This window comes from Choloepus didactylus, chromosome 20, assembly GCF_015220235.1.
Source record: "Choloepus didactylus isolate mChoDid1 chromosome 20, mChoDid1.pri, whole genome shotgun sequence".
In the NCBI taxonomy this organism is placed as follows: domain Eukaryota; kingdom Metazoa; phylum Chordata; class Mammalia; order Pilosa; family Megalonychidae; genus Choloepus; species Choloepus didactylus.
This window is the reverse complement of record NC_051326.1, coordinates 18,693,353-18,718,356: the sequence shown is the minus strand read 5'-3', so window position 1 is coordinate 18,718,356 and position 25,004 is coordinate 18,693,353. Positions and strand designations below refer to the sequence as shown.

The window sequence follows — 25,004 nt, the reverse complement described above, 5'->3', positions numbered from 1 at the left end:
AACCACAAAGAAAATATCAGGGAATATGCAAACTCATAGAGACATACAGTAGAGTACAGGTTACCAGGGGTCGGGGGGCAGGGGTAATGGGGAGTTAAGGCAAAATGAGGGTAGGATTTCCGTTTGAGATGAACGGAAGATTCGGGTAACAGATGGTGATGAGGGTACTGCAACATCATGAATATGACTAATCCCACTGAATGGTATGCTTGGGATGGGTTGGGATGAGAAGGTTTATGTTGTATATATGCTTCCACATGGAAGGAAGGAAGGGAGGGAGGGAGGGAGAAAGGAGAAGGAGAGGAAGAAAGGAAGGAAGGAAGAGAAAATGACATTAAATGCAATACATGATCCTGGATGGGATCTAAGAATGGAGGAGAAAAGGCTCAAAGAGACATTATTGGTACATAAGAAAAATTTGGAATATAGACTAAGTTATATCAACCTTAAATTTCTTGAACTTGACAGTTTCAGTTGGGATGATTACATGAGTGAATATCCTTGTTTGTAGGAAATGTACATGGAAGTACTACATGTTCAGGGAGTAAGATGTATGCAGCCTGCTCTCAAATGTCCACAAAATGGCTAGACGGATGGATGGATGGATAGATAGATAGATAGATAGACAGACAGACAGACAGACAGACAGACAGACAGACAGATGATGGAGTGTTATGGCACGGGTGGCGGTGTTCAAATTGGTGGATCTTCGTATCTTGGGTATAAGGTATGTTGGAGTTCTCTGCATGAAGTTTGTATTATTTTTGTACCTGTCCTGTGGGTTTGAAATTAATTCAAAGTAAAAAGTTAAAAAAGAATAGATTAACATAGATTATATCAAAATTAATTTTTTTTCCATCAAAAGACACTTCAAAGAAAATGAAAAGATAAGTTAAAAATTCGGAGAAGTTTCTTGCAAATACACAAACATTAAAGGATAAGTATTAAGAACATATAAAGAACTGCTACAAATAAATATTCTATAAAATTTACTGAATGGAAAATACTGGAGAGCATACACAACCCAACAGAGACATAAGGAAAAGACATAAACAGACATCTTCTAGAGGAGAAAACATGTATGTCCAATAAAGATATGAAGAAGTGTTCAATTATTAGTGATCAGAGAAATATAAATCGGGATGTTATACCTATCTGATTGGCAAAAGCTAAAAAAGTCTAATAATACCAAACATTAGAAAGAACGTGGAACCACAAGATCTCTTATACATTGCTGTAGAAGTGCTGAATGGTGCAACCACTTTGAAAAACAGTTTGGTATTATCTCCAAAGTTGGACATTCTTATACCTTCTGATAAGGCCATTCCATTCCTTGCACAGGTATGACAGGAGACCAGCACAGGATGATCATAGTCGCAGTGTTCACAGTAGCAGAAAACTGTGAAACAGCCAAATAGACCATCAGCAGAAGAAGTGAAGAAGAAACTCTGGAATATTTATCAAATGGAATGAATCCCATTCACAAAATGAATGAAACACAGTGACCTGCAACGATATGGATGAATCTTAGTAATATACTCTTAAAAAGGTAGGTTTCAGAGGTTTACATACAGCATAATACTGTTTTTACAGGCTTTAAAAAAATAACAAAATTCAACTATGTAACCCTGAGAACTGTAATAGATGCCATAAGCCTATAAGGAAAGAGAAGAAAGAGAATTACAGCATGGGAGGCAGCGGGCTAGAACAGCGAATGGCACCATATGGTCAGTTGGAAGTTATCAAGGTCCTGGTTTCTAGTTTTGGGTGGTGAATTTGTGGATACAAATAACTTACTAAATACATAAATAAAAGATGGCCATTCCTGGATCAATGGTGAGAGTGTGTCAGAAAACAAGGATTCTGATTAATTTGGTTCTGTGCACCTGAAATCCAAAGAGGACGCAGAAAGGAAAGGCTCCTTTTCTCTGTGGGGTCAGATGTCATTCTCATATTTGTCCAGTAGATGGAGGCATTGCTGTTCCAGATAAAACAATTCTCATTTCAAAACCTCATTACTCATTGCAACGGACACTCGGACACTCGGAAGGAACTCCCCTGCCATTTAGTCTTCTTTGCCTCGGGCAGCAGGCAAGTAGCCTAGAATGTGTAGTAGAAAGAGCATGGGCTTTGGCGTGGGACAAAGGCGAGTCCTAACCTGACTCCTCCATCTCGTAGCGTGACCTTGGGCACCTTCCTAACTTCTCTGAAACCCACTCCTCTCATCGGTTAAGTGAGTGTTTCACACTCCACAATCCCTTATCCACATTTCCCAAATCCCACTTCTGAAAACCAGAAACACTTCTTTTGGCAGTATTCTGGTTTGCTAATGCTGCCATTATGCAAAATACCAGAAGTGGATTGGCTTTTATAAAGGGGGTTTATTTGGTTACACAGTTACAGTCTTAAGGCCATAAAGTTCCAAGGTAAGGCATCAACAATTGGGTATCTTCACAGGAGAAAGACCATTGGCATCCAGAAAACCTCTGTTAGTTGGGAAGGCACATAGATGGCATCTGCTTGCTCCCAGGTTACATTTCAAAATGGCGTTCTTCAAAATGTCAGGGTCAGCTTTCAAAGGCCATCTTCAAAATATCTCTCTAAGTTGCAGCTGCACTTAGCTCCTTCAGTCTGAGCTCTTATAGGGCTCAGGTATACTAATCAAGACCCAAGCTGAATGGGTGGGGCCACATCTCCATGGAAATAATCTAATCAAAGGTATTACCCCACAGTTGGGTGCCTCACATCTCCACGGAAACAACCTAATGCAAAAATTCCAACCTATTCAACACTGATATGCCTGCCCTCACAAGACTGCATTAAAGAACATGGCATTTTGCGGGACATAATACATCCAAACCAGCATAGGCAGCAAAACGTGACCTAAACTGATACGAGGTTATATATTATCCTACTTAGTGTGAATGTTCTTACATTTCACCATAAAAATAATGTGTTTGAGATGCTGCCCCAACCCACTGGGGTTTTGATATAATCAGAAGTTATGTGTGCTGTATTAACTTTAAAAAATCTAAAAAAATTTGGACGCCTGAAGCACACCTGCATATTGGCTGAGAGATGGTGGACCTGCATGGCTGACTGCAAAGGGTATTGTGAAGATGAAAGGGGGATAACTAGCTCAGTTTTGGGCACTCTAGGGCTCTTCTCTTTCCCATCCAAGGCAATCAGATATGGGGTCTATTAACTAAGAAAAACAAAGCAAAGAATTCTTATCAGTGTATTTATATCATTCATTCGACAAATGTGCCAGGTACTTTGTAGTTAATGGGCTTATATTTTCTGCTGGGTGTGTGCCAATCCTAGGGGTAAACTCTCGATTATCTTGTGCCCCACACATCACTCAAGTAGGCAGAAGGCCAGCCACTGGTAAGGCAAAAGTAAGGGACAGAAGTAGGTGGCTCCACCAGGTGCTGCTGAAAGGACAGAGGAAGATGCTATTCATAGACGCAGCTGACACTGTGGCTGCCTTTTCCATCCACCCCTAAACTTTTCATACTATCCTTGGTGTTCACTCTATAGATTTCACCTGTTTGAAACTTCACCTGTGGGTTCTGATGGAGGCAGAGAGCAGAAGGTGTGACTCGAATGCAGCTCATGCCTAGCATTTCTTGACTCTGGAGTCAACAGCTTAAAGCCTGGGAATCTTGCTCAGCTGCTGATTGATGTCTGTCTGTTGGGGGATTACAAACCTGGCCCTGCCCACTTCACCATTGTTTCTCATCCCGTGTCTGCCCCTCAAAAGGATCCAGTGATTTCAAGTACTTGAAATTCTTCAGATGTGCCACATTCTGCCTTCTTTCTTTGTCTTTGCACATGCTGTTTTCTTTTTCTGAAACCTCCTTCAGCTTCCCCTCCCTCCTTTCTGGGTTAGTTCTTGTCAGCCCCTCAGTGCAGCCCAGGGCTCACTTGCCCCAAAGCCTTACCTCCCCTTCCTTTCCTGTCAGCACACACTCCCATCACAGCACCAAACACTGCATTGGAATCATCAATTTTTGGTCTGTGTCTACCCCCCACCCCAACTCTCCCAACACATACATGCTGGGAACTCCTTGAGGGCCCATCGTATTCTTTATATCCTTAGGACTACTGAGCCCAGCACAAAGTAGGGCTCAATAAATGTTGATTGATTGAATAAATGTTAGTTGATTGAATAAGTGGTGGTGGAAATCGGTATTATTATATTTATGAAAGAACTTTGAGCTCTGAAGAGGTATAAGATTCTACATAGCAGACAATGACATAGATCTCCAGTTATTACAAGAAGAAATCTGAGATCTATTTTTGATGTCAGGTCTTCCACCTGCATGGCTCATTTGCTTCATTCCTCGGCAAAGGGACTACCTGTGAAAGCACACTGGACTCGAAGTCCCAAAGCCTAGGTTCCAGGCCCATGTCTATCACCAGCCACCTGTTTGATCATTGACCGAAACATACCAGTTTAGCCGCCACTTTCCTTGTCTGTGCAACAAAGAGAGCAGCTGATCCCTAAAGTTTCTTCTTGTTCTACTATTCGGTGACTTTATATTGAATGTGTGGAACTTTGGATTCATGGAACGCATGATGATCTTTAACCAAACTCTTTAGCTCGAAAAATCAGATATATGTGTGAATGTGCATAATGATGTCGGCAAAGTGGGTGGTGGCCATTTGGAAGAGTGCCACTCAAACGCTTCTATATCTACAGATTCATTCCTTTGGGTCTTAAAGCTACACTCCCCCCCCCCCCCTTTTTTTTGTCTTCAAGGACTCATCTTTTAATATTCAAAATACTTTTGGGTCTCACCACAAAATCATAGAATCATAGACTTTCAAGGCCAGGAGGGAGTGTAGCAGCTAATACCTCAGTTATCCTGTCAAAACCTTGCAGGGATTAGTTGATGAGTAACTAGGGTGGGTCAGGCTGTGACTACCACTTGGTTAATAAGTCCCACTGAGACTTGCAAGCTGTTGATAGGGATGTAGGAAGGTAATTCAGTAAAATTTATCACATCTTGTTAGTTTCTCCTCCAGCCATTATCAGCAACTCACCAGCCTACATAACTGCACTTCTACAAAAGCCGAACTTCTGTTCCAAATATAAAGTATTCTCCACTTTCCCAATTCCCCTCTCTAGTCTCCCTCCTACCTGGTTGCTCAGACTGAAGACCTAGGAATCATTCCCTCTGTATCTGTAATATTCAATCCATCTGTATCTGTAATAGTCAATCTATCAGTAATTCCTGTCATCTCTCCCTTCACTATATCCCCAATCTGACCACTTCCCAGCACCCCTACCACTAAAAATCAAGTCCAGGTCACCTGCCATCTTGCCAGAGCTATAGTATCAGGCCCCTGATTGGGCCCGTCTCCACTTCTGATCCTTACACACGGCATTCTCCAGACAGTGGCCAGAGCCTTCTCCTCCAAGGGTGAGTCACACCATATCATTCTCTAGGCTACAGCCCTCCAGAGGCTTCCCATTGCTAGTAGACTAGAATTAGGGTTGGGGTTAGTGTTAGGGTTACATTTAGAGTTAGGTTCAGGTCAGTGTTAGGGTTAGGTTTAGTATTAGTAGTAGAGATAGGGTTAGATAGAATTAAGTCTAGGATTAGGTTTAGGCTTAAGGGCTTCAGCTGGGACTAAGGTTAGGGCTAGGGCTAGGCCTGGGGTTAGGGTTAGGGTTAAGGTAGCATTAAGGTTAGGGCTAGCTCTAGGGCTAGGACTAGGTGCCGGCTTGCAGTTAAGAGTTAGGGTAAGTGGGCTAGGATCCGGTCTAAGGTTAGGGTTAGATTTAAGGTTAGGTTAGGGTTTGGTTAGGGTAGGACTAGGGTTAGGACTATAGTTAGTGTTAGCTTTAGAAATAGGGTTAGGGTTAGAGTTAGCATTAGCCTAACTAAGGTTTGATCCAGAGCTAGGATTAGGGCCAGGGCTAGAACCCTATATTAGGGTTAAGGTTGGGGTTAGGTTTAGTTTTAGGAATAGGTTTAGTGCTAGGGCTAGGGTAAGACCCAGAGTTAGGATTCTGTGCAGTGTTAGTATTAAGGCCATTCTAGGGCTATGGCTAGGGTTCAGTTTAGGGTTAGTTAGTGCAGGGTAATGTTTAGAGTTAGGTTTAGAGATAGGCCTAGGTGTATAGTTAGGGCTAGACTTGGGTTTAGAGGTAGATTTAGTGTTAGTTTAAATTAGGAGTATGACTACAGCCTGGACTAGAGTTAGGGTTATGTATGTGGTTAGGGTAGGACTAGGTTTTTATTTAGGGCAATATTGTGGGTTAGGGTTAGTCTTTGGGTTAAGGTAGTCTTTTGGGTAAGACTATGTCTAGGGCTTGGGTTAAGTTTAGGGTTAGGGTCATGGTGTTAGGGTTACAGTTAGGTTAGATTAGGCTTAGGTCTAGGGTTAATGCTAGGGCTATGGCTAGATATAGGCCTAGGTCTATGGTTTGGTCTAGGGTTAGGGTTTGGGTTAGGGTTAGGGTTAGGATGAGGGTTATGTTAGATCTAGATCTAGTGCTAGTTCTAACACAAGGGTTATGGACAATAACTGGGAACAGTACTATTGTTTGTTAGCACTTTAGTTTGCAAAGCATTTTCTCTCATATGATTTCATCTGATTTGCACACCAACCGCATCATTGGAGTAAAATAGTCTCTCACTTCACAGAGCCTGGTACTCAGTTGTTAGCAGACTAACGGCAACAATAACAGACTGCCCCAGATGTTACCCTTTTCCTAGAGGCAGGTCAGAATGGCAGTTAATTGAGTTTCTTGCATACTCATGCCATCTACTGGTACTTTTCTGACAGTATAGGTTCCCCCTAATTTTATGTTATTGAAAAACATCACTTTTTCTTCAAACTTCAATAGGACTATGCAAATGTTTTAAGTTCTAAGTCCTTAAACCTAGGAGTGGTAAAAATATCCCTCCTCTCTATTACTCAAGTCCTTACAAAGTCTTTAAAAATACACTACTTCCCAATCTTTGAAACTGCATTTTCTGTTGTTGCCCTAAGACGACTATAACAGGACCTAAGAGTTAAGAAGGGGACTGAAAAACTTCTTACTCCTTTTGGCTTACTGACAGGTTTCAGAATGCCCTGAGACCTTCTAGTTGGCCTGGAACGGGGGGAAGGTTAGCTGGGCTTAGCTGGAGACACTTGTGGAATTTTCATGAGTTTATGGTTCATAGTTAGTGCCTCTGCTTTGCCCAGCATTTTCTAGGAGGGCTATGTTAGTGACAGCTGGAAAGTGGGGGCCAGAAGGTAGTTCAGTCATATGCTGACAGCTCACACTATGGTTGTTCAACAGTTGGTGGAAGAAGAGTGAAATTCGGAACAAAGGCTGAAGCCAACTTTCTTACTCAGGGGCACACCAGTGGGGGTTTTCAAACTGCACCAGTCCATGACAATCTCTGGTTGATCCTCAGGGAAACCAATAACACATTTTTCAAAGCTGGGCTCTCAAATTTGCTCTGTACACAGGTTCTTTTGAATTACTAGATGGAATTTGCTTTTGTATTTTGCTTTAACTCCAGGAAAAAGAGATAATAGTTAACTTTTAGGGCAAATCAGCACAAGAGATGATTTGGTGTATAAACCATTCCTCTCACAACCTTAAGATTCATTAAAAGTGGACTGACACCATTACAGCCACAGAATGGAGCACGCAGCTGAGACAACACAGGACAGAAAACTGGATCTGAAAAGTAACTAGTTAGGAGCTATTAGCAGGAAGTCTTGCATGACGTTTTGCAGAAAGGTTAACTTGTCTGATTGGAAAAAAAAATGATTTTTAATTTTTATTTGTTTACTTACTTCATTGTTAGTAAGATTGTATTCAATGACTTTTTATCTTTTCTTCCTTCTGCTCCATTATAGGAGGAAAACTGGAGCTCTGAAGATTTAAAAAAGCAACATACAATATCTGTTGTAGCAGATTATTCAATATTTCTTGTGAAGGGTCAAGACAGTAACATTTGAAAAAGAGCAAATTTCATGCCCTAATTTGCATAAAGCTTAGCACTACATTTCCAACCCAGAAGGAATTAAAGAACAGTTACAGATAAAAATTAATTTGTGAATTAATAAGAGCCAATAAGTTAGTCAGCATTGAACACAGGTCTTTGGATTTTAAGTCTAGTCATCTTTCTAGAAACTAGATTTGTCTTTTCCAGAGATTTTTCTTATCCTTTAAGTACCAGTTTACCTGATTGTTGTATTCATTTGTTTAGTTTTTAAGGTGTTTTCTTTTCATGTTTTAAGCCTGCAAGCCTTCTGTGACAAACATCTATTTTTACCAGATGGTAATCTACCAAAACTTGTATTTTGAGTTTTGAATAATCCTTTTAATAGTGATTCTCATGTATTAGCAGATCTAAGTTACCTTTGGAGTTTGGTAAAAATAAGGATTTCTTGGCTCCAACTCAGACACCAATTCAGTACTGGGGGAGGGGATGGTGGCATAAAACTGACATGTTTAACAAGCCCCCCAGGTGGTCAAGTTCCATACTTTTTAAGAAACTTAAGGAGAAGTTTTAAAAAACCTAATATGTAAGGTGACATCCAGGATCACAAAAACCTTTGGGATGCATATTTTACATTTTACTAGAGAAATATTATTTTCGTATCAGTGCAAAATAATAGTCTAAAGGGAGTTAATCAGTTTAATCTTGACCTATTCCCCATTCACATTTTCACCTTCCCTAGATTAGAAGAGTTTTAATTTTATATAGCTCCTGCTGGCGGAGGAGTTGACATGCAATTACTGTGTTATTTCTGTAACTGTTGTGGAAATCAACCATTGGAGACATGACTTTGAGTCTTATAATCACTAGTTTTCCAATCCTGCCCCATCAAAAATTACCTAGAGACTGACTTAACCCTGGCTGGGGGCCTGACTGTATATAAGCATCCCAGGTGACTTTTATAATAGGTAAATTTAGGAAACAGATAAGGTACCGCTATTTTTTTCCCTACAATTTCAAAATAGTCATAATTTATATCATTCCACAATTACTAAGTTTTTTGACTCAGAATATTCACATTATAGTGTCTAAATAAAGACACTCATGTTGTTTAAGATCACAACTAATAGCCACTACCACTTAAAACTACGCAAATTGGAAGGATTTCTAAAAGTCTTCAAAGGGAAAGCTTAAATTGGTATACACCGTAGTATTTATCTACAGGTTCACTTGTATTTGTTTTAGTTACCTTTCCACCCTGAAGCAAAATCATTCTAATTAGTGGTTTCTATATCAAATAAACAGTGTTTTTACTTTTCTGTAAACAATTCAATCTGACTGGATTTCCCATATTGCTATTATTTGCAAATGGTATAGTTTTTAAAAGGAAGGCATAGAGGGACTCCTTGTTGTGGTACCTGCCACTGTAGCCTAAAAGTGACCTAGCAACATGACATTTGTTCATGTAAACTAAACTCGAGTTTTTAGTGTCTCAGTTAAAATAATCTTAGAGGAGTTAATACTGGCAAATTCAATGTAAATTAAGTAAAGTCAGAATGGTACCTTACTGAAGTTATAAAGGTATGAAGTATGTGTTCTTATATAAAATTAAGACAAGATGTATCACTAAACAAAGATCAGTAGAAAAATAACTAGCAGTACTGCGCCAGTGCAAGACAAAATATACTTTATTGTGACAGCATATGCACAGTGCTGTAGGTAAGGCATGCTACTAGGAATCTGCATATCATCGAAGACCAGTATAGGCAAACGAATGGGAATGAACCCTAGTTTCTTAATGCTTGAAGATTTAGTTATTGGTAAAAGGAGGATGAGAAGAATTTGTGTCCACTTATCTCAACTGCAGTATTATATACTTACTTAATCAGAGACTTCTGCCTCTGACCAAGAGAGCCCAAAGGTAAATAAGAGGAACTTAATCTTAACTGTACTTAGAAGTCACTTCTAGTATCAAAGACAGGAAAATTTCACTAATTAAATTGAGGCAAATTTCCTTTCTAGACAAAGACCTAGAAAATGGGCACTCAAAATTCTATTCATTCATTTAAATTATTAGCCAATCTTAATGCCATTTATTCTGCCAGAAGCAAATACTAGAATATCTACAAGTACTTGGGTAAAGAAACACTTACATTTTAACACTTTATGTCATAAATTTTGGGTTAAAATAACACCCTGAGTGAAATTTGATCCCTTTCTAGTGAGGGGACCAAGTACAGTTTCAATTTCAATAGCCGAACTTCTAAGGGAAGATGTGAAAAAATAATGCTAATGAGAGAATTCTCGTGTTTCATAAAACTATAAGGCCTACAGACTGTCAAAATCAAAGCAAAAGTGAGAGGGAAAGGCTTAAATACTTTGTAAAGTAGTATTTTTAGACAGACTGCTTCATTTCCTCCAATCTTTTAAAACAGACGCAGGTTAAATGCTTCCTGCGTGAGTGCACACTGACATTCAACTGTTTTCTAAATGCCAATACCATGGGGTTTAAACAGTATGCTTTAATTTAAACAGAGAGTAATATCTTATACATAGTCAATTTAGCCTAGAGAGGAAAAGAAACACTTAGAACTATGAAAAATTACTTATCAAATACTCCTCTCTTTTGAAAAGTGATTTTATAAGTAACACAGGACCAAAAACATTGAACTATTACTTTATTTATATTACTATGCTTAAGTTACATGGAAAAAAAAAAAAAAAAAGACAACCAGCAGTTCTGCCCCATTTCAGAAAAACTTTCCAATCCACACCAATTATGTGGTGACAAATAATTAGGAACGGTGACATCTTTGGGTCAAGAATGACAAGGAAGAATGGGCTCTGGTGCTACGATTCATCTCCAACAAGAATGTGGCACAATGGCCAGCACAAGCCATACTAACACTGAACCTTTAGCGCTGGTTACAAATTCGGATTTCTTCTCTGAAGCTAGCAAATCAGATGAAATAACTGGGTTTTAAAAAAAGTTTTAAAATGAAGCCCAAATAAGTTTAAAAAACATGCTCTTGACATATTTTCCTCTCAAAATTTACATGAAACACTACTTTTCACTCTAATAGCCCAGATTTTTTCCTAACATAGCCCACAATGTAGCTACAGATAAGACTATTCTGCCTTAAGATGTAAACACAGGGGAAGAAAAAATAATGGCATCTGCATATTCTCTCTACACACAGCTGTTGGATGGAAAATAGAAAATTAAAAAAAAAAAGAGAGAGAGAGAGAGAAGAAAGAAATATTCCATCTTGGATTCTCACAACCTCTTGTCCCCCAGTTCATGAATCCGACTCTGATGCTAAGGTGACAGTGTATGTAAGTAGATTTTTGTTTTCAGTGAAGGAGACCTGGGAAAAGACGGTATTTATCTCTTTTTCTTCAAGAGTTATCAGAAGGTACATGCTCCTCAAAACCCTCACTCTCTCGAACTAGGGCACGTTCCAGGATCACACGACCTTCCTTATAACGCTGACTGTCTTCAGTGGCAAACTCATAGATCCAACCCAGTTTGCTATTGCAGTTTTTGCAGCTCACATCTCGAACCATGTGGCGGCCAGTGAGCATGACCCGGTCTTGAACTTCGCTGTACTGCAGATTAACTACCTAAGAAACAGGTCAAAACAAAATCGCAAAGACATGTAAGGGTAACATGGATGTTATCTGCCAAACAGGTATACATGATCATAACACAACTTCAGAAAAGAAAACCTTAGTTGTTACTTTAGTCAAACCTGCAATACCCAGCCCAAGTGTTATTTTTAGAAGCTGTTGGGACAGGCAGACATCTGGAAATTGCACTGCACTGAGTACTAATGCAATCACGTATTACTGTACTAGCCTAAGCCACACTAGTTATATATCCTGGTTATATCTGTGTTGTAGTGAAGTTTCCTGGATTTGAAGTCATAACATGTAGGTTTGGATTTAATTGTTACCATTCACTATTGCAGTGATCGATGTTTTAAGAGTGCAAATAAGGCAATCAATATAAAAGAACCTAGTATGCAAAAGGTATTCCATAAAAAAGCTTGTTGAATTTATATACACAGACTGGGATACACTAAACTTACTATGGACCACATATTGCAATGCATAGTCTCCAAGTGGGTTTAAAGACAGTGGCTGTCAAGTTTTTTAATGATTCTGAACACCCAACAATCCTCTACACTTTGCTTTTCTGTAAGGGGCCAGGATAGTACATATTTTTGGCTTTGAGAGGATGGTCTTTGTTGCAACTCTTCACGAAAGCACCCATACACACACTAATGAGCATGGCTGTGCTCCAACAAACTTTATTTATAAAAATAGGGGTAGGGTACTAATCCCTGCTCTAACACCTAAATAAAGATCAAAGGGTACACACCATCAATTCACTGAAGAGAAAAACGTGTTTCTACAAGAAACAGAGCAGCGTCCACTGAGGAAGTTTAGTTGGCCTTCTAAGGGCACTATCTTGGACTAGCTCTGTTCCTTAATCTAAAAGATTTGGAAGTTCAATTTCACTAGTACACATTAGATTTCAGGTGGCAAAACCTTATCAACCAATTTCCAAGTAGGACATGAATTAAGAGAAGCAGAAAGACTGGGCACTCATTTGCAAATCAGGAAACATTCTTCCTGTTGGCAAGCCAAATCATAATCAGAAGGATGTTTGGTGAGCAAGAACTAGAGCAAGTTAAGTTTGTTAGATGATCCTTATTCACTTGCATTGTCAAGCTATCATAGTTCAATGCAGCTATCTCCCTATATGGATACATCAATAACATGGAGTTGTAGTTATCTGAGCTACTTCATCCATTGGCTGTGCTGAAGACACTGCCAAATCCTTACACTGAAAGTTTCCTGAAGCAATGGAGACCACCCTTTTCCATTCTTTAAACTTTCAAGATTAATAACCACATTCTAATAATGCCTTCCTGAGGTCCCCTTTTAAATGAACTAGTGGGCAATCATTTCTATAGATTTCAGCACCTCATTCTGACTCTCCCTGGACTCTCTTCAAGCTTCGGGTGGGTAGCCCAGTGTTACCATCAAATATACCCACTGACTTAGGAAATGAAACTGGTTTTCTCACCAACCTTGTTAAAAAGAAATGCTCTGCCAGTGGCACCTGTGAAACGCGTGGAGATGAGTTCTGAACGATTGGTCAGGATCGTATCGCAGTTTGCACAAGAAAACAGACGGGTACCACCGATGTGATCAAGGAAAATTCTGCCCATTTTTATAGTGGAAATTCTAAAAACCTAGAAGCAAATGGAAAAGAAGTGTGTTATGATAAAAAACAGTTAGCACCTACTTGATGAATGTTACAGAGAACCATTTATGTGTAACCCATGCTTTGTAGTACTCAAATACTGTACATGAAATGGCTGATCCTGAACAAAAGGATCCAAAGCTCATGCAGTGAACAAACAGGCACACCCCATCTAAGAACATTTAAGAAACAGTGAGCCAAGGAAATAAACATACTTAGGCCCATCTAAGAACATTTAAGAAACAGTGAGCTAAGGAAGTAAACATACTTAGGCAAAGCAAAGGAATGGTACTGCTTCCCTTTTGGTTATTCTGAAAAGTTTGGGACAAAGTGGAATTTCAGAAACAAAAAGATGAAAAGCACAGGCAGAGAGGTGAGGAAAAAAGGCACAGCGTAAGTTTAAGTATACATTCTGGGCATGTGTAATTTGAGAAAAGCCTTTAGGGCATGAATAGGATGATCAAATTAAGGAATCATAAAGTACCAAAGAAGAGGTCAAAGGGGCAATGCAAGAATATAGAGCAAGTGGGCCTGTGGTCATCAGGTGAATCAGGGGTGATGGTATGAATGTTAGTTAAGGAGCCTAGTATCTACATTTTTCCTAATCCTCACAACAATCCCTTTAGGTCATTATCACCACCATTTCACAGATTATCCAAAGCAAGTCTGAAAAGATTATTAACTGGTCAAAGGTTGCACAACTTTCAAGTACAAAAAGTCAGGACTGGAATGCAGGTCACCTGACTCAAAGCCCAAAGTTCTCCCATTACCCTATGCTGTCTCTCCTAAGAGAGCACAAAAGATGGTCAAGGCTTGGCATAAGCCTAGACAACAAGAAGAGAAGAGAAAGATGACCTAGTAGAAAATCTTACTAATTAAACAGAAGTGGTGAAATATTGAAAAAAATAAAGCCCTGAAATAAACTTCTGAAACTAAGATAATCATACTTCAATGTTTCAAAAGTTAGGAAAGTTAATAATATATGCAATACCTTAAATTCAATGAAGTTAATTTTCCTAAACAGTATTCATAGAGATCTGGGTATAGTCAAGAATACACCATAGCTTTCATTTTAAAAAGAATTTATTCCTGGGTGTGGTTATCAGCTCCTGTGTGTTTAAATATTTAATATTACATATCTGTAAAATAGCATGCAGAGCTAATATAGTTGCACCATGAAAAAATTTCCAAAATTCATGTTTGTAGTAAGAATCACTGCCATCTTAAATCTGGGGAAATTTCACTACAAATTAAAATCAAGAAAATTCCATTCCTTCTTAGACCTTCTCCATCCGTCAGGCAGTTTTAATATTATGATGATGATTATTATGACTCCCCTTAAGTATCTTATGAAGTTTAATAAGGAATAAAAACCAAATGGTGAATATAATTACAATTTGTAGCTAGGAAAAGGAAAGCCAGTTTATTAACAAGAGTGACTTAAATAAACCCTGGGTTAAAAACACAGATCTTAAGATACTGGTATTTGGCTTTCTGATTACCTTTCTTCAAAATAAAAAAGATAAAACTTAATGCCTATCCTATCAGTCATTAAGATTATAGAATTACTATTTCCAGATACGTAAGAACACAGTATTTGTTACATATAGGTCAGAGTTTGCAAACCTGTGGCCTGCAGGCTGAATTTATTTGATGGCCTAGGAATACAGCAGTGAACAAAACAGACCAAAAACCCTTCCCTCACAAAACATGGTATGTGGACGTGTTTCATTTGGGCCAGTTTTATTTTAATAAAAACCAGTTGAGCTGACTATATTAAAAATTGTATTTTGGGTTTCTAGTTTTTAACAACAGGTAGGTCTGGCAACACGGGGCATGTATTCTTGTACAGCAATAATTAATGAGAGCTGAGTAGTAGCTGCAACTCCCCCACGCCCTTTCCATTTTCTCAGTCTCTTCTCTGCTTCACTGGATTGCCGGAGTAATTGGATGTTTCTGAACTGACCACAGCAGACACAATGCTCCTATAAGTGTACAAATGAATGATTTTTATATATAAAGTTGTGCTTTATATAAAGTTGAGCTGTATCACCACAAACCAGTTTAGAATGTTTCTGTCACCAGCCCCTTCAAATTTCCCACAAACCTGTCTGCAATCTTTCTCACTCCCAAACACAGGCAACCACTGATCTGCTTTGTTTTTACATCCAAAATATTTCAGATACCCTACCCACCTTGGATTTAGAGGAGTTCCAAATCTCTTCAGTCACATACCTGTAAAATATCTTGAGAGTGAGCTGCTTTTATAGATGGCTGTTACTTTATCCCTAATGAAAAAATGCAAGCTTTGGTATCTGTCACTGTAGAAGTTCATGTTTATAAAGGCCAAAATTAGGACCAAACTCTTCAGAGCTAAACCTTAAGGTTTATGATATTCTCTTCCTTTTCAACATTTGAAGTACAAAATGGAAATTTAATATTCTTACTTTTTATAAATAAGACCTCTTTGGAATTGGCTTCTCCTAAATTCCAGGTCATTAAAATCCTCAAAAGGTTAAAATAAAAAAAACACTAAACTTGTATATTTAACTGGGTTTTATTTTCAGTTTATTTGAAACTACTGAAAACAGTGAGAGAACAGGTTGAAAATACAACTGAGATTCAAAGATTACATGTAAATCACATTTTAGTAATTGTTTTCAATTTCTTCTTCCAACAAATAGTACACTTAGCTATCTAGAGCTTTCAGTTTCTGTTTTATTAGGAAACTCTGGTGAAGCAATAAATTTTTTAGGGCCTCTAACTTTATACAAAATTGACTATGATACATATTCATTTAGGATTTTTTCTCTTTCAGGAACCCATGAAAGACAAAGTCTCCAGGAATGTATTATTTTAAAAATCAGACATTATGGACTATACAATTTCCTAATTTGATTCCAAGTCAATAAAACTACTTTCTAAAAAAGGCTATAGGTTTTTTTAAGAATATATTAACAAATGAAATATGGTATCTTGTTCAATAGTATGGCTCACTGCTAAGCAGGGGTCAGCAAACTAAGGCTGTTTTTGTCACTTGTTTTTGTATATACTACAAACTGATGGTAGTTTTTATACTTTTAAATGATTGGAAAAAAATCAAAATAATATTCTGTGGACTATGAAAATTATATGAAATTTAAATTTCAGTGTTCATAAATATAGTTGTGAAAGAGACCTTGTGGCTCACAAAGTCCAAAATACTTACTATCTGGCCCTTTATAGAAAAATATTTGCTGACCCCCACTTAAAAAACACATTCTGGCAGAGAAAGAATAAATATTCTTTCTCAGAGAAACAGAACCTTCACTGGCATTCAGGTTTAAGTAAGGATCAACAGGCGTATCTGACCAGGTGAGTTTAATCCCCACTTTTTTCTCAGGTATTTTCTAGCTTAAGTCCTTAATTTTCTGTAATCAGTTCAGTGGGCTGAAGATCGACTATAAAAAGATTATAAAAATAGATAATCTGAGCATGACCTCTGGAATCAGATTATCTGGGTTCAAATCTCAGTTCTGCCCCTTAATAGCTGTATAAACCCTGGGCAGTATCCACCTCTGAGTTGTGAGAATTAAAATGGAGATAATACATCCTGAGAACAGTGCCAAGTTTAAGGTAAGTGCTAAATGAAAGTCAGCAAAACTAGATTACCTTCTTCAGTGTCCCCACCCCCATTTCCACCTCCAATTGCAGATGAGGAAAGCAAGGCCCAGAAAGGAGATGAAACAAACAGTAAGGATTTACTAGCTTTACTTTGTTAATTACTGCAAAACTAAGTGACCAGATGACAGGAATTACAAGCAAGATGAAAGTCAGAAATCCTCTGAACAGCTCAAATTCAGAGCACAGTTCTAGGTCTTAAAATAGGTACTTGCCCTCCCTATAATGAATAATCCAGTTTAAACTTGGCACCACATCCCAGTCCCAAAATAGGAGACATGAGAACAATTAGGAATCCTATTTGCATCTCTGAGGACCCTCTGATGGAATTTCCACAGTCTACAGATCACATACTCCACCCAGGAGCCCTAGTCTGGACAAGATAAACCCCAGAAAGTGGTGGGTAAAGGCAAGGTACAAAGATTCTCTCTTAGCTTGCCAGAGCCTAGTGCAGAAAGGGTTAAAGGAATCTGCCCTTTCCAGGGGAGATTTTATTTTACAATGATTCTGCTAAAGTGGAAACATGCTAGTATACCTGGTTCTCAGTCTTTTCCCTCTCCTAAACAAAGAAACAAATAAACCCAAAGTACTTCTAACAGTGCTGGGGTAACTACAATAATTAACATTTAATGTTATTATAATTTCATCGACTATTTTCATACTGATCTGTGATTAAATTCTATTAAAAACCTACAAGGGAAAATAATAAACTGACTTTGACCCATAAAACCACTTTTCCAACTTTTGTACAAAATATTTACTAAGCCGAGGTTTTAGTGACACAAAAAAGCTGCATTTTCCTTTTGCTAATTCTCTTAAAATACCCAACCAGTTTACTTAGATGTCAAATGATGTCTTGTTTATGGAATGAGTTCCTCATTTGACTATAACTTCTTTTACAAGTATTTTTTATTCCTTCCCCCACCCCAAATACATTATTTTTAAAAAACACTTTCCAAGTTTACATATTTCTATAATACTTATTGCTTAGTCATCACTAAAAATAAGATGAGTCATATAACTGAGTCAGCTGAACAAGTTAAATTTGCAATCTCCCCAAAACACTTTCTGAAAAGGCAAATTCACTATATCTCTCGTTTGTTGTTACGCAATACTATGAATAAAAAAATTCTTCTAATTAGATGGATTGGACTATTATTTAACCGTCTGGTTTCCTGATTCAGGTGTAAAGTTCCTACGTTTCCCAGAAATTATTACACAGGATTACCAGGGAAATTGATATTAACTTATACAACTATTTAGGCACTACAAAACTTAAAATGATATTCTAGACCCAAGTGTACTTAGGACTATCTTCATGCCTCATGAATATACTGAAACTGGCTGGCTTCATGTCTCATGAGCTGTTTTTTGAAGGGTACTAGCTAGTTTAATTTCTTTTTAGACATAGATTTTAGCCTTATTTCCTTTCCCTTTTTATTATTTTTAAACCTGTTCTTGTTTCCCACCACTTAAGTAGAGGGAAAAAACAAGGTCAAAGAACTCAAGTCTAGGGAAAATTCTCAACCGCCCAACCAGGTAACATTACAGTAGAAGTCAAGTACACCTTACAAAGCTTGTTTAGGAAAGATACATTTGAAATTCAGTCTACTTAGTTTCCCCATATAGAATTCAGTAATTTACTTGAGCACTTTTCACCACATCACTCTCCTAGAGATAAGCTTAAAATAAAAAAGGCCAACCACTAAACCTGAACCAGGCACTTGGCTGGGTAAGATGAAAGAAAGGTAGACATCAGTTCCTTCTAAAGCGTTTACATTCTACCTGGTATGTACCCAGAAAGATAAAGGGCTATGTCGAAAAAAGTTTGCATGCCGAATTCTACAAGTTCCACCATCCTGCAGTTTGTGAACGCTCCATGCCTGTCTTGCCTCCCAAGATCAATGTCCAATGGCAACCTAATGCTTCGTTATTTTCTTGGTCTAATTAATGCCGGTCTGCTTCAGAATACCCCCCACTTCACTCCTGCTCACATTTCTTACTGCCCTATTTTTCAACTTTCATGGTACTCACTTGATAACTTACTAAAATTTAACTTTGCATCGTTACTTAATTTGTCTATGACTTTACTAAACTGTAAACTTGAAGAGAAAAGATCATAAATTCTTTAAAATTTCCTTCCTGCTTAACCCAGTACAGACAGTGTAATAAAAAAATCCAGAAGGCACTTTACATCTGGCACACTATGTACCCTGCAAACATTGCATGCTTTTTAGGTAGTCTTTGATGGAATGCAGCTACAACACAGTATACGTGGCTGTGCAAATTTCTAATATTGTACTACCCCTGGTTAGTTCACCAGCAAATTTACTAGTTTTCCAAAAACTAGTGGCTAGCCTGAAGTTACTTCAGGTTTTCCATCTGCCAGGAGATCTGGAATAAAGATCCTCACATTACCAGCAGGGTTCTGTAAACAGAAAAAGTTTTAAAAATAAATGAGTTGTACACAATCCCAGACTAATTAAGGAAACTCTTCCTTGAAAAGGGGATTGATAGGTGTCAAGATTAAACAGTTCTTTGTAGTACTCCAGTTTCCCTACTCCTCCACTGTTGGTAACCCAGTCAGCCTACCTACCTACAGAGAGTGTAGAATACCGGGGTGGCAACAGCTCGCCCACCAGCGACAAGTCAGGAGGCAACCCGCAGCTGGGGCAGAAGCTCCCCTGGGCGGGCAGAGACCGGAAAACGCGCGAGCGCCCCCGCCGCCCGCAGCCCAGGCTGCCCACAGCTGATTGCAGGCACGTGACGCCCGCGGGCCAATCGCGCAGGGCGGAGCCGGCCCGGAGGCGGTGGCGGCGGCGCGGCCTTCTCCAGCACAACAAACAACGGGCCGAGACAGCTGGGCGGGCGGCGGTGCGGGGGTCCCAGCACGCTCTGCCGAGGCCCCGCGGCGCGGACGGGGGCGCGAGTGGCCGCGCCGGCGCCCACGGTTCGGAAAGCCCCAAAGCCTGCCCCAACAGGGACACCACGCCCTTCTCCCCGGCCGGCAAGGAACCTCCCCAGAGACCCACTCTGCAGGGCAGCCCCAGTTCAGGGGTCAGCGCTGGAGCAGGGGGGCCGGCGTGGCGCACCTTCACCCTGTGGGGGCGGGAAACAAAGGCACGCAGCGCCCCCTCTCCCCAAGAGAAAGGCCGCTGGAACCGGATGGATGACCCTTTGCAAGGGAGGACCCGGCCGTGGCGTAATCATCGCCCGAACAACGCCCGACTCGAGTCTGGACTTCACTTCGCTGCGGGCACCCGGGCGTCCCCGGAGGCCGAGCGAGCTGCGGGGTGGCGCGGGCCACAGCGCGCCTCAGACTCGACGGCGGGTGGGGGCAGGGAGTCGGCCAAACTGCCCGCGGAGAGGGGCGCCCGAGTCTTCGGGGCGCCGCTGGGCCTCGGATACTGTGTTTGGGGAACGGTACATCGCGGATGGGCGAGGCTGAGGCAGGAGGGGCGGGGGCGCCGAGACGGAGGGGGATCGCCTGGGCTGCGCGGCGGGGCCGGGCCTCACAAAGAGGAAACAGCCCAGCCCGTCGGTCCGCGGTCCCGGCGCTGGGGACCCACCCGGAATAGGCCAGGCGCGGCCATCCCGGAGCCCCGGGAGGTGGGCGGGGAGGAGGGGTACCTCCCGCCGCAGACCCCCCGCCCCAGGTCGATTCCCGAGCGCTGCGAGCTCACCCGACCCGGACAGGCTCCTCAGCCCCAACCAGGCCCCGAGCATAGCCCCTGCCCGCGACACCTACCCTGAGCGGCTGTGAGGTCCGCGGCTCCCGGCGACTCTTCGCTCTCAGGCTAGGATGAAGCCCCCAGGCCACCCAAGGATCCAGGTTTAGTCAGGCCCCGGCTTTGGCCCCGCCTCCCCCTAGTTGGGCCTCAGCGTCAATCACCCGGCGTAGCTCCGCCCTCCAGACAGTATGCGCTCCCGGTTGGCCCCAAGAGCCCTTCACGGTTAGGCCCCGCCCCGCTCACGGACACCCGGCCCCTTCTGCCGGGCCCCGCCCCTACCCTGGCTCACCCTCCCCCACTCAGCTCCCTTTTGCTTCACGGCCCACCCCTCCCAGAAGCTTCAGACCTCAGCGAAATCCGCTGCAACTCGCCCCGCCCCCGGCCCAACGCCTCGGACACGTACAGCCAATCAAAGAGGCTAATTCTGCCCCCTTTCCCGAGCCGGCCAATGAGGTGAAACGTGGGATCCACCCTCTTACCAGCTGAGCGCGCACAACACAGCATCCACGTGAGTCAGCTTCTTAAAGGAGACGGCTCAACCTTTCTCTTTGCGGCAGCTGTGAGGCTTGGCGCGTCGTCCGCGTCACCAGGTGGTGGCTGAGGCCTGACTTCCTGATGCTCAGTGATGACAGATGAAAACAACAGGCTGTTTTTTAAGACAATGCAGGTGCCTATGTGGTTACAATGCACCGTGTAATTCATTTCTTTGAGACCATTTCCTTCCTGCCACCCTTTATAAACAGAGGGCGACCTTTTACAAACCCCACACCTTCTGAGACGGCATCTCCTAGAGAACATCTGTGGATAAAAAGGAGTTGCAAATCCCTGAGTTTTCTCTTGGTTGTGGAAGTGATTCTGAAAAGGAAAGGAATAGGGGATGAGGGAATTCAGAAAGTCTGTGTGCCTCAGAGTGTGAGAGTTGTTGAAGAAAACGGTAGCTGTTCTCTTAACCTTCATCGACTAAAAGCTTTGAGTCTCATCCTATTAGAACTTCCCACAGAAGTACATTAATGATATCCGGCTAACTTTCAGAATAAAGCCCGCCTATTCGATGTCTATTTCTCAGGATTTAAAAAAAAGGGGGGGGGGAGCTGGTTTTTGAGGTTAATTTCCACATCCTAACACTTTATTCCTTGTCTATCTAAAGTTCACCAGTATTTTCATTCAGTTTAAATGAGGTTAATCTGAACAATAGAAGGCAAAAGAACTAGTTATCTTTTGATAAGCGAGTTATCTCTTGGTAAAAAAGATGGGCTAAGAAAGTTAATTTTTTTTAAAGGTTTTTCTTCCTCCTCACTACACTTTTGTATTTAATTAGCTTTAATTACAAAAGTAATGCATGCTTTTTGTAGGATGGTCATACAAACTCATTCCATTGGAGTAACTGCTATCCTCTGACACCAGCTTCCTGTGTATCCTTCTGTTTTTCCAGAGATACGTGTATGTGTTTCAAAGCATTCTTAAACTCAGTTGTTTTTCACTCATCAATGTGTTGTGGTCATCCTTCCATGCCAAATTGATATTCCATTTACAATTTTACCTCTCTGTTCATAGTTTTCCATAGTATGGCATCACCATCTTTATTTTTAAAAAATTTCTTTGTATTAGAGAAGTTGTGGCTTTCCAGAACAATCATGCATAAAATACAGGATTCCCATATACCACCCTATTATTAACACCTTGCATTGGTGTGGTACATTTGTTATAATTGACAAAAGCACATTTTTATAATTGTGCTATTGAATGGTTCACCATCTTTTATTAAACATTTCTCTCCTGATGGACATATAGATTGCCTTCAAACTTTTGTTATTAAAAATACTGCTGTAATGAACACCTATATTCAGAGATAAAATATTTGTCAAGTATCTCTAGAAATAAAACATTTTGAAAAGAACATATAATACCTAAACCCACAGGAATGAGTTTTTCTCAAGATGAGCACTTTAACTACCAGGGCAAGCAGTGGGGAAGAAATTTATTTATTTAACAAATACAATATAAAATGCCTAATTGTTCTAAATGTTTAAAAATTATTAACTCATTTAATTTTCATAAGAACTCTTGGAGGTAGATACTGTTTTCATCTCCATTATACAGATGTATAAACTGGGGCACAGTAATTAAACAACTTGTCTCTGGTCAACCAGTAATTACTGAATGCAGAATTCGTAAACTTGGAAGAAAATGATGAAAGACTAATATGGATGATGACATGCATAGTTTGTAATAAGAGTATGAGTAAAGGTGGACAGATAATGGGAATGGAACTGAAGGGACAGTTTTAACTTTAAGAAGAATGTTTGGACAGGACTGAGTGTTTATAGCAAACTAAGAGGGAATTAAATAAAAAATAAACCAGAGGTTTTAATCCTAGGTGACTAGAAGTGTGATGGTTTCTATTGCTAAATATAGGTTGGTAGGGAAGGTTGATTTGGGGTAGAAGATTATGGGTCTGAACTGATGTTGGTAATTCATTAGAAATAAAAAATATAAGTTAAGTATAATGTAACAAATATGGAAAAGTGAAAAAGAGCAAAAGAATTAACTTTTGACTAACATTGGGTTATACAAAATTGTATTATAAATTAATTTGGAACAGATTTACAGTTTATAATACTGAGACTTTCTCACCAAGAACATAGTTGTGTTTCTCCTTTTATTTAAGTGTTCTTTTATGCCTTTTATTAAAATTTCATGGTATATTTGTATCCTTTAGGTTGTTCATATATCTTCTTAGGGCTATATTTAGATATTTTATGTTTTCTAGTGGTAAACTTCCTCCTACTGTTATTATAACTCTAATTGGTTATTTGTTGTTTTGTAGGAAAGATAATTTTAAAAAATTTTAAGCAGTCATTTTCTTGATCTCTCATAATTTTGTACTTTGTGTTCCTGGATTTTCTGGGTAGAAGATTTTTCTGTATGCAAATGATGATGATTTTGCCTTCTTTTCAGTCATTTTGCCTTTTATTTCTGTTAAGAATCCTTGTGCATGTATTTTTTAGTACATGTGAATATTTCTATAAAACAAATTCCTAGAAGTTACTGCTAGTTTTTAAAGTTTCTTTCTTTCCTTCTTTCTTTCTTTCTCTTTTTTTCTTTCTTTCTTTCTTTCTTTCTTTCTTTCTTTCCTTCCTTCCTTCTTTCTTTCTTTCTCTTTCTTTCTTTCTTTCTATAAAGAATGGCTATGCAATTTTGTCAAATGCCTTTTTAGTGTATGTGGCAGATTGGATTATGTATCCCAGAAAAAAAAACATAACTTGCTCTTAATCTTATTTCATTCCTGTGGTTGTGCACCCATAGTACATAGGACCTTTTGAAAATGTTATTTTTTTGTTAAAGTGTGGCCAAATGAATCAATTTGGGTTTTAATCCAGATTACTGGAGTCCTATATAAGCAAAATGAAATTCAGACACAGGAGAATGCCATGGGAAGACCCAGAAGCTGGAAGTCAGTGGAACCAGAACAGACAGGAGAAGTGCATTACCATGTGTGGGAAAAGCTGAGGACCCAAAGGTTGCAGACAGCTAGCCCCAGGATGCCACAGTCTTCAGGGGGAAGGCATGGCCTTGCTGATGCCTTGAGTTTGGACTTTTCCTAACCTCAAAACCATAAGTCATTAAATTCTCATTGTTTAAGCCAACCCATCTCATAATATTTGTTGTTGCTTTAGCAGCCAGGAAACTAAGACAGTTTCTACTGAGAGAATCATGGTTCCTCTCCCCCACCCTTTTTCTATCTGTTTATAGGACGTATTATAGATTATAGTAACCCATTTCCAACATTAAACCAGCTTGGAATTTCTGGGATAAAAGCTCCTTTGTCACTTGACAGGTTCAATTCTAACATTCTTTGATTGCATAAAATCAGAAACATGAGTATTTTAATAGTATATGCACCCTACTGTTTTATTCTAGTTCTAAATATACTCTCTGCCTGAAACTGAATGATATGCCCCAAATGGGTAATTCAATTTAATAACTACAAACTCTGGTTCAGACTTTAAAAACACCCTTCTCTTGGCACTGCTTTCATGATCTCTCATTTCCTCTGTTTTTCCTTCTCTTGCTTTGAAAGATCCTAACCTTTGTAGAGCTGCTCTTTTAGAGGTATGACTACATTTCAAGTGGGCCCTTCATGTGTAAGTCTCCCACTGCTTCCTCAGACTTCCCACAACCTAGGGAACCTTCTCCTCGCTCCTCAAGCCCTGAAACAGCTGGGTCTCTACCCATCTGTCTCAAACATTAATTCTCCAAATTTTTCCTTCTCTTGGCTTTGGCAACAAAGTACTCAGCTGTGGTAGAAAGAAGAACACCAAAGATGTCCATGTGCTAATCTCCAGAACCTGTGAATGTGCTGCCTTACATGGCAATAGT

General features: G+C 39.9%; 1 protein-coding gene across 2 annotated transcripts; it reads right to left on the bottom strand.

Moving 5' to 3' along the window:
- Window positions 1-9,628: 9,628 nt before the first annotated feature.
- Window positions 9,629-20,796, bottom strand: YPEL5 (yippee like 5). Of its 2 annotated transcripts, none has more exons than XM_037812923.1 (3): window positions 20,642-20,796; window positions 13,058-13,222; window positions 9,629-11,582 (listed from the first exon to the last, which is right to left on the bottom strand). In XM_037812923.1, the coding sequence occupies exons 2-3, from the start codon at window positions 13,196-13,198 to the stop codon at window positions 11,358-11,360; spliced, it is 366 nt and encodes a 121-aa protein (XP_037668851.1). In that variant the 5' UTR covers window positions 13,199-13,222; window positions 20,642-20,796; the 3' UTR covers window positions 9,629-11,357. The 2 variants fall into 2 exon arrangements, with proteins under 2 accessions (XP_037668851.1, XP_037668850.1); XM_037812922.1 differs by lacking the exon at window positions 20,642-20,796 and adding an exon at window positions 19,490-19,624.
- Between the last annotated feature and the right edge of the window lie 4,208 nt (window positions 20,797-25,004).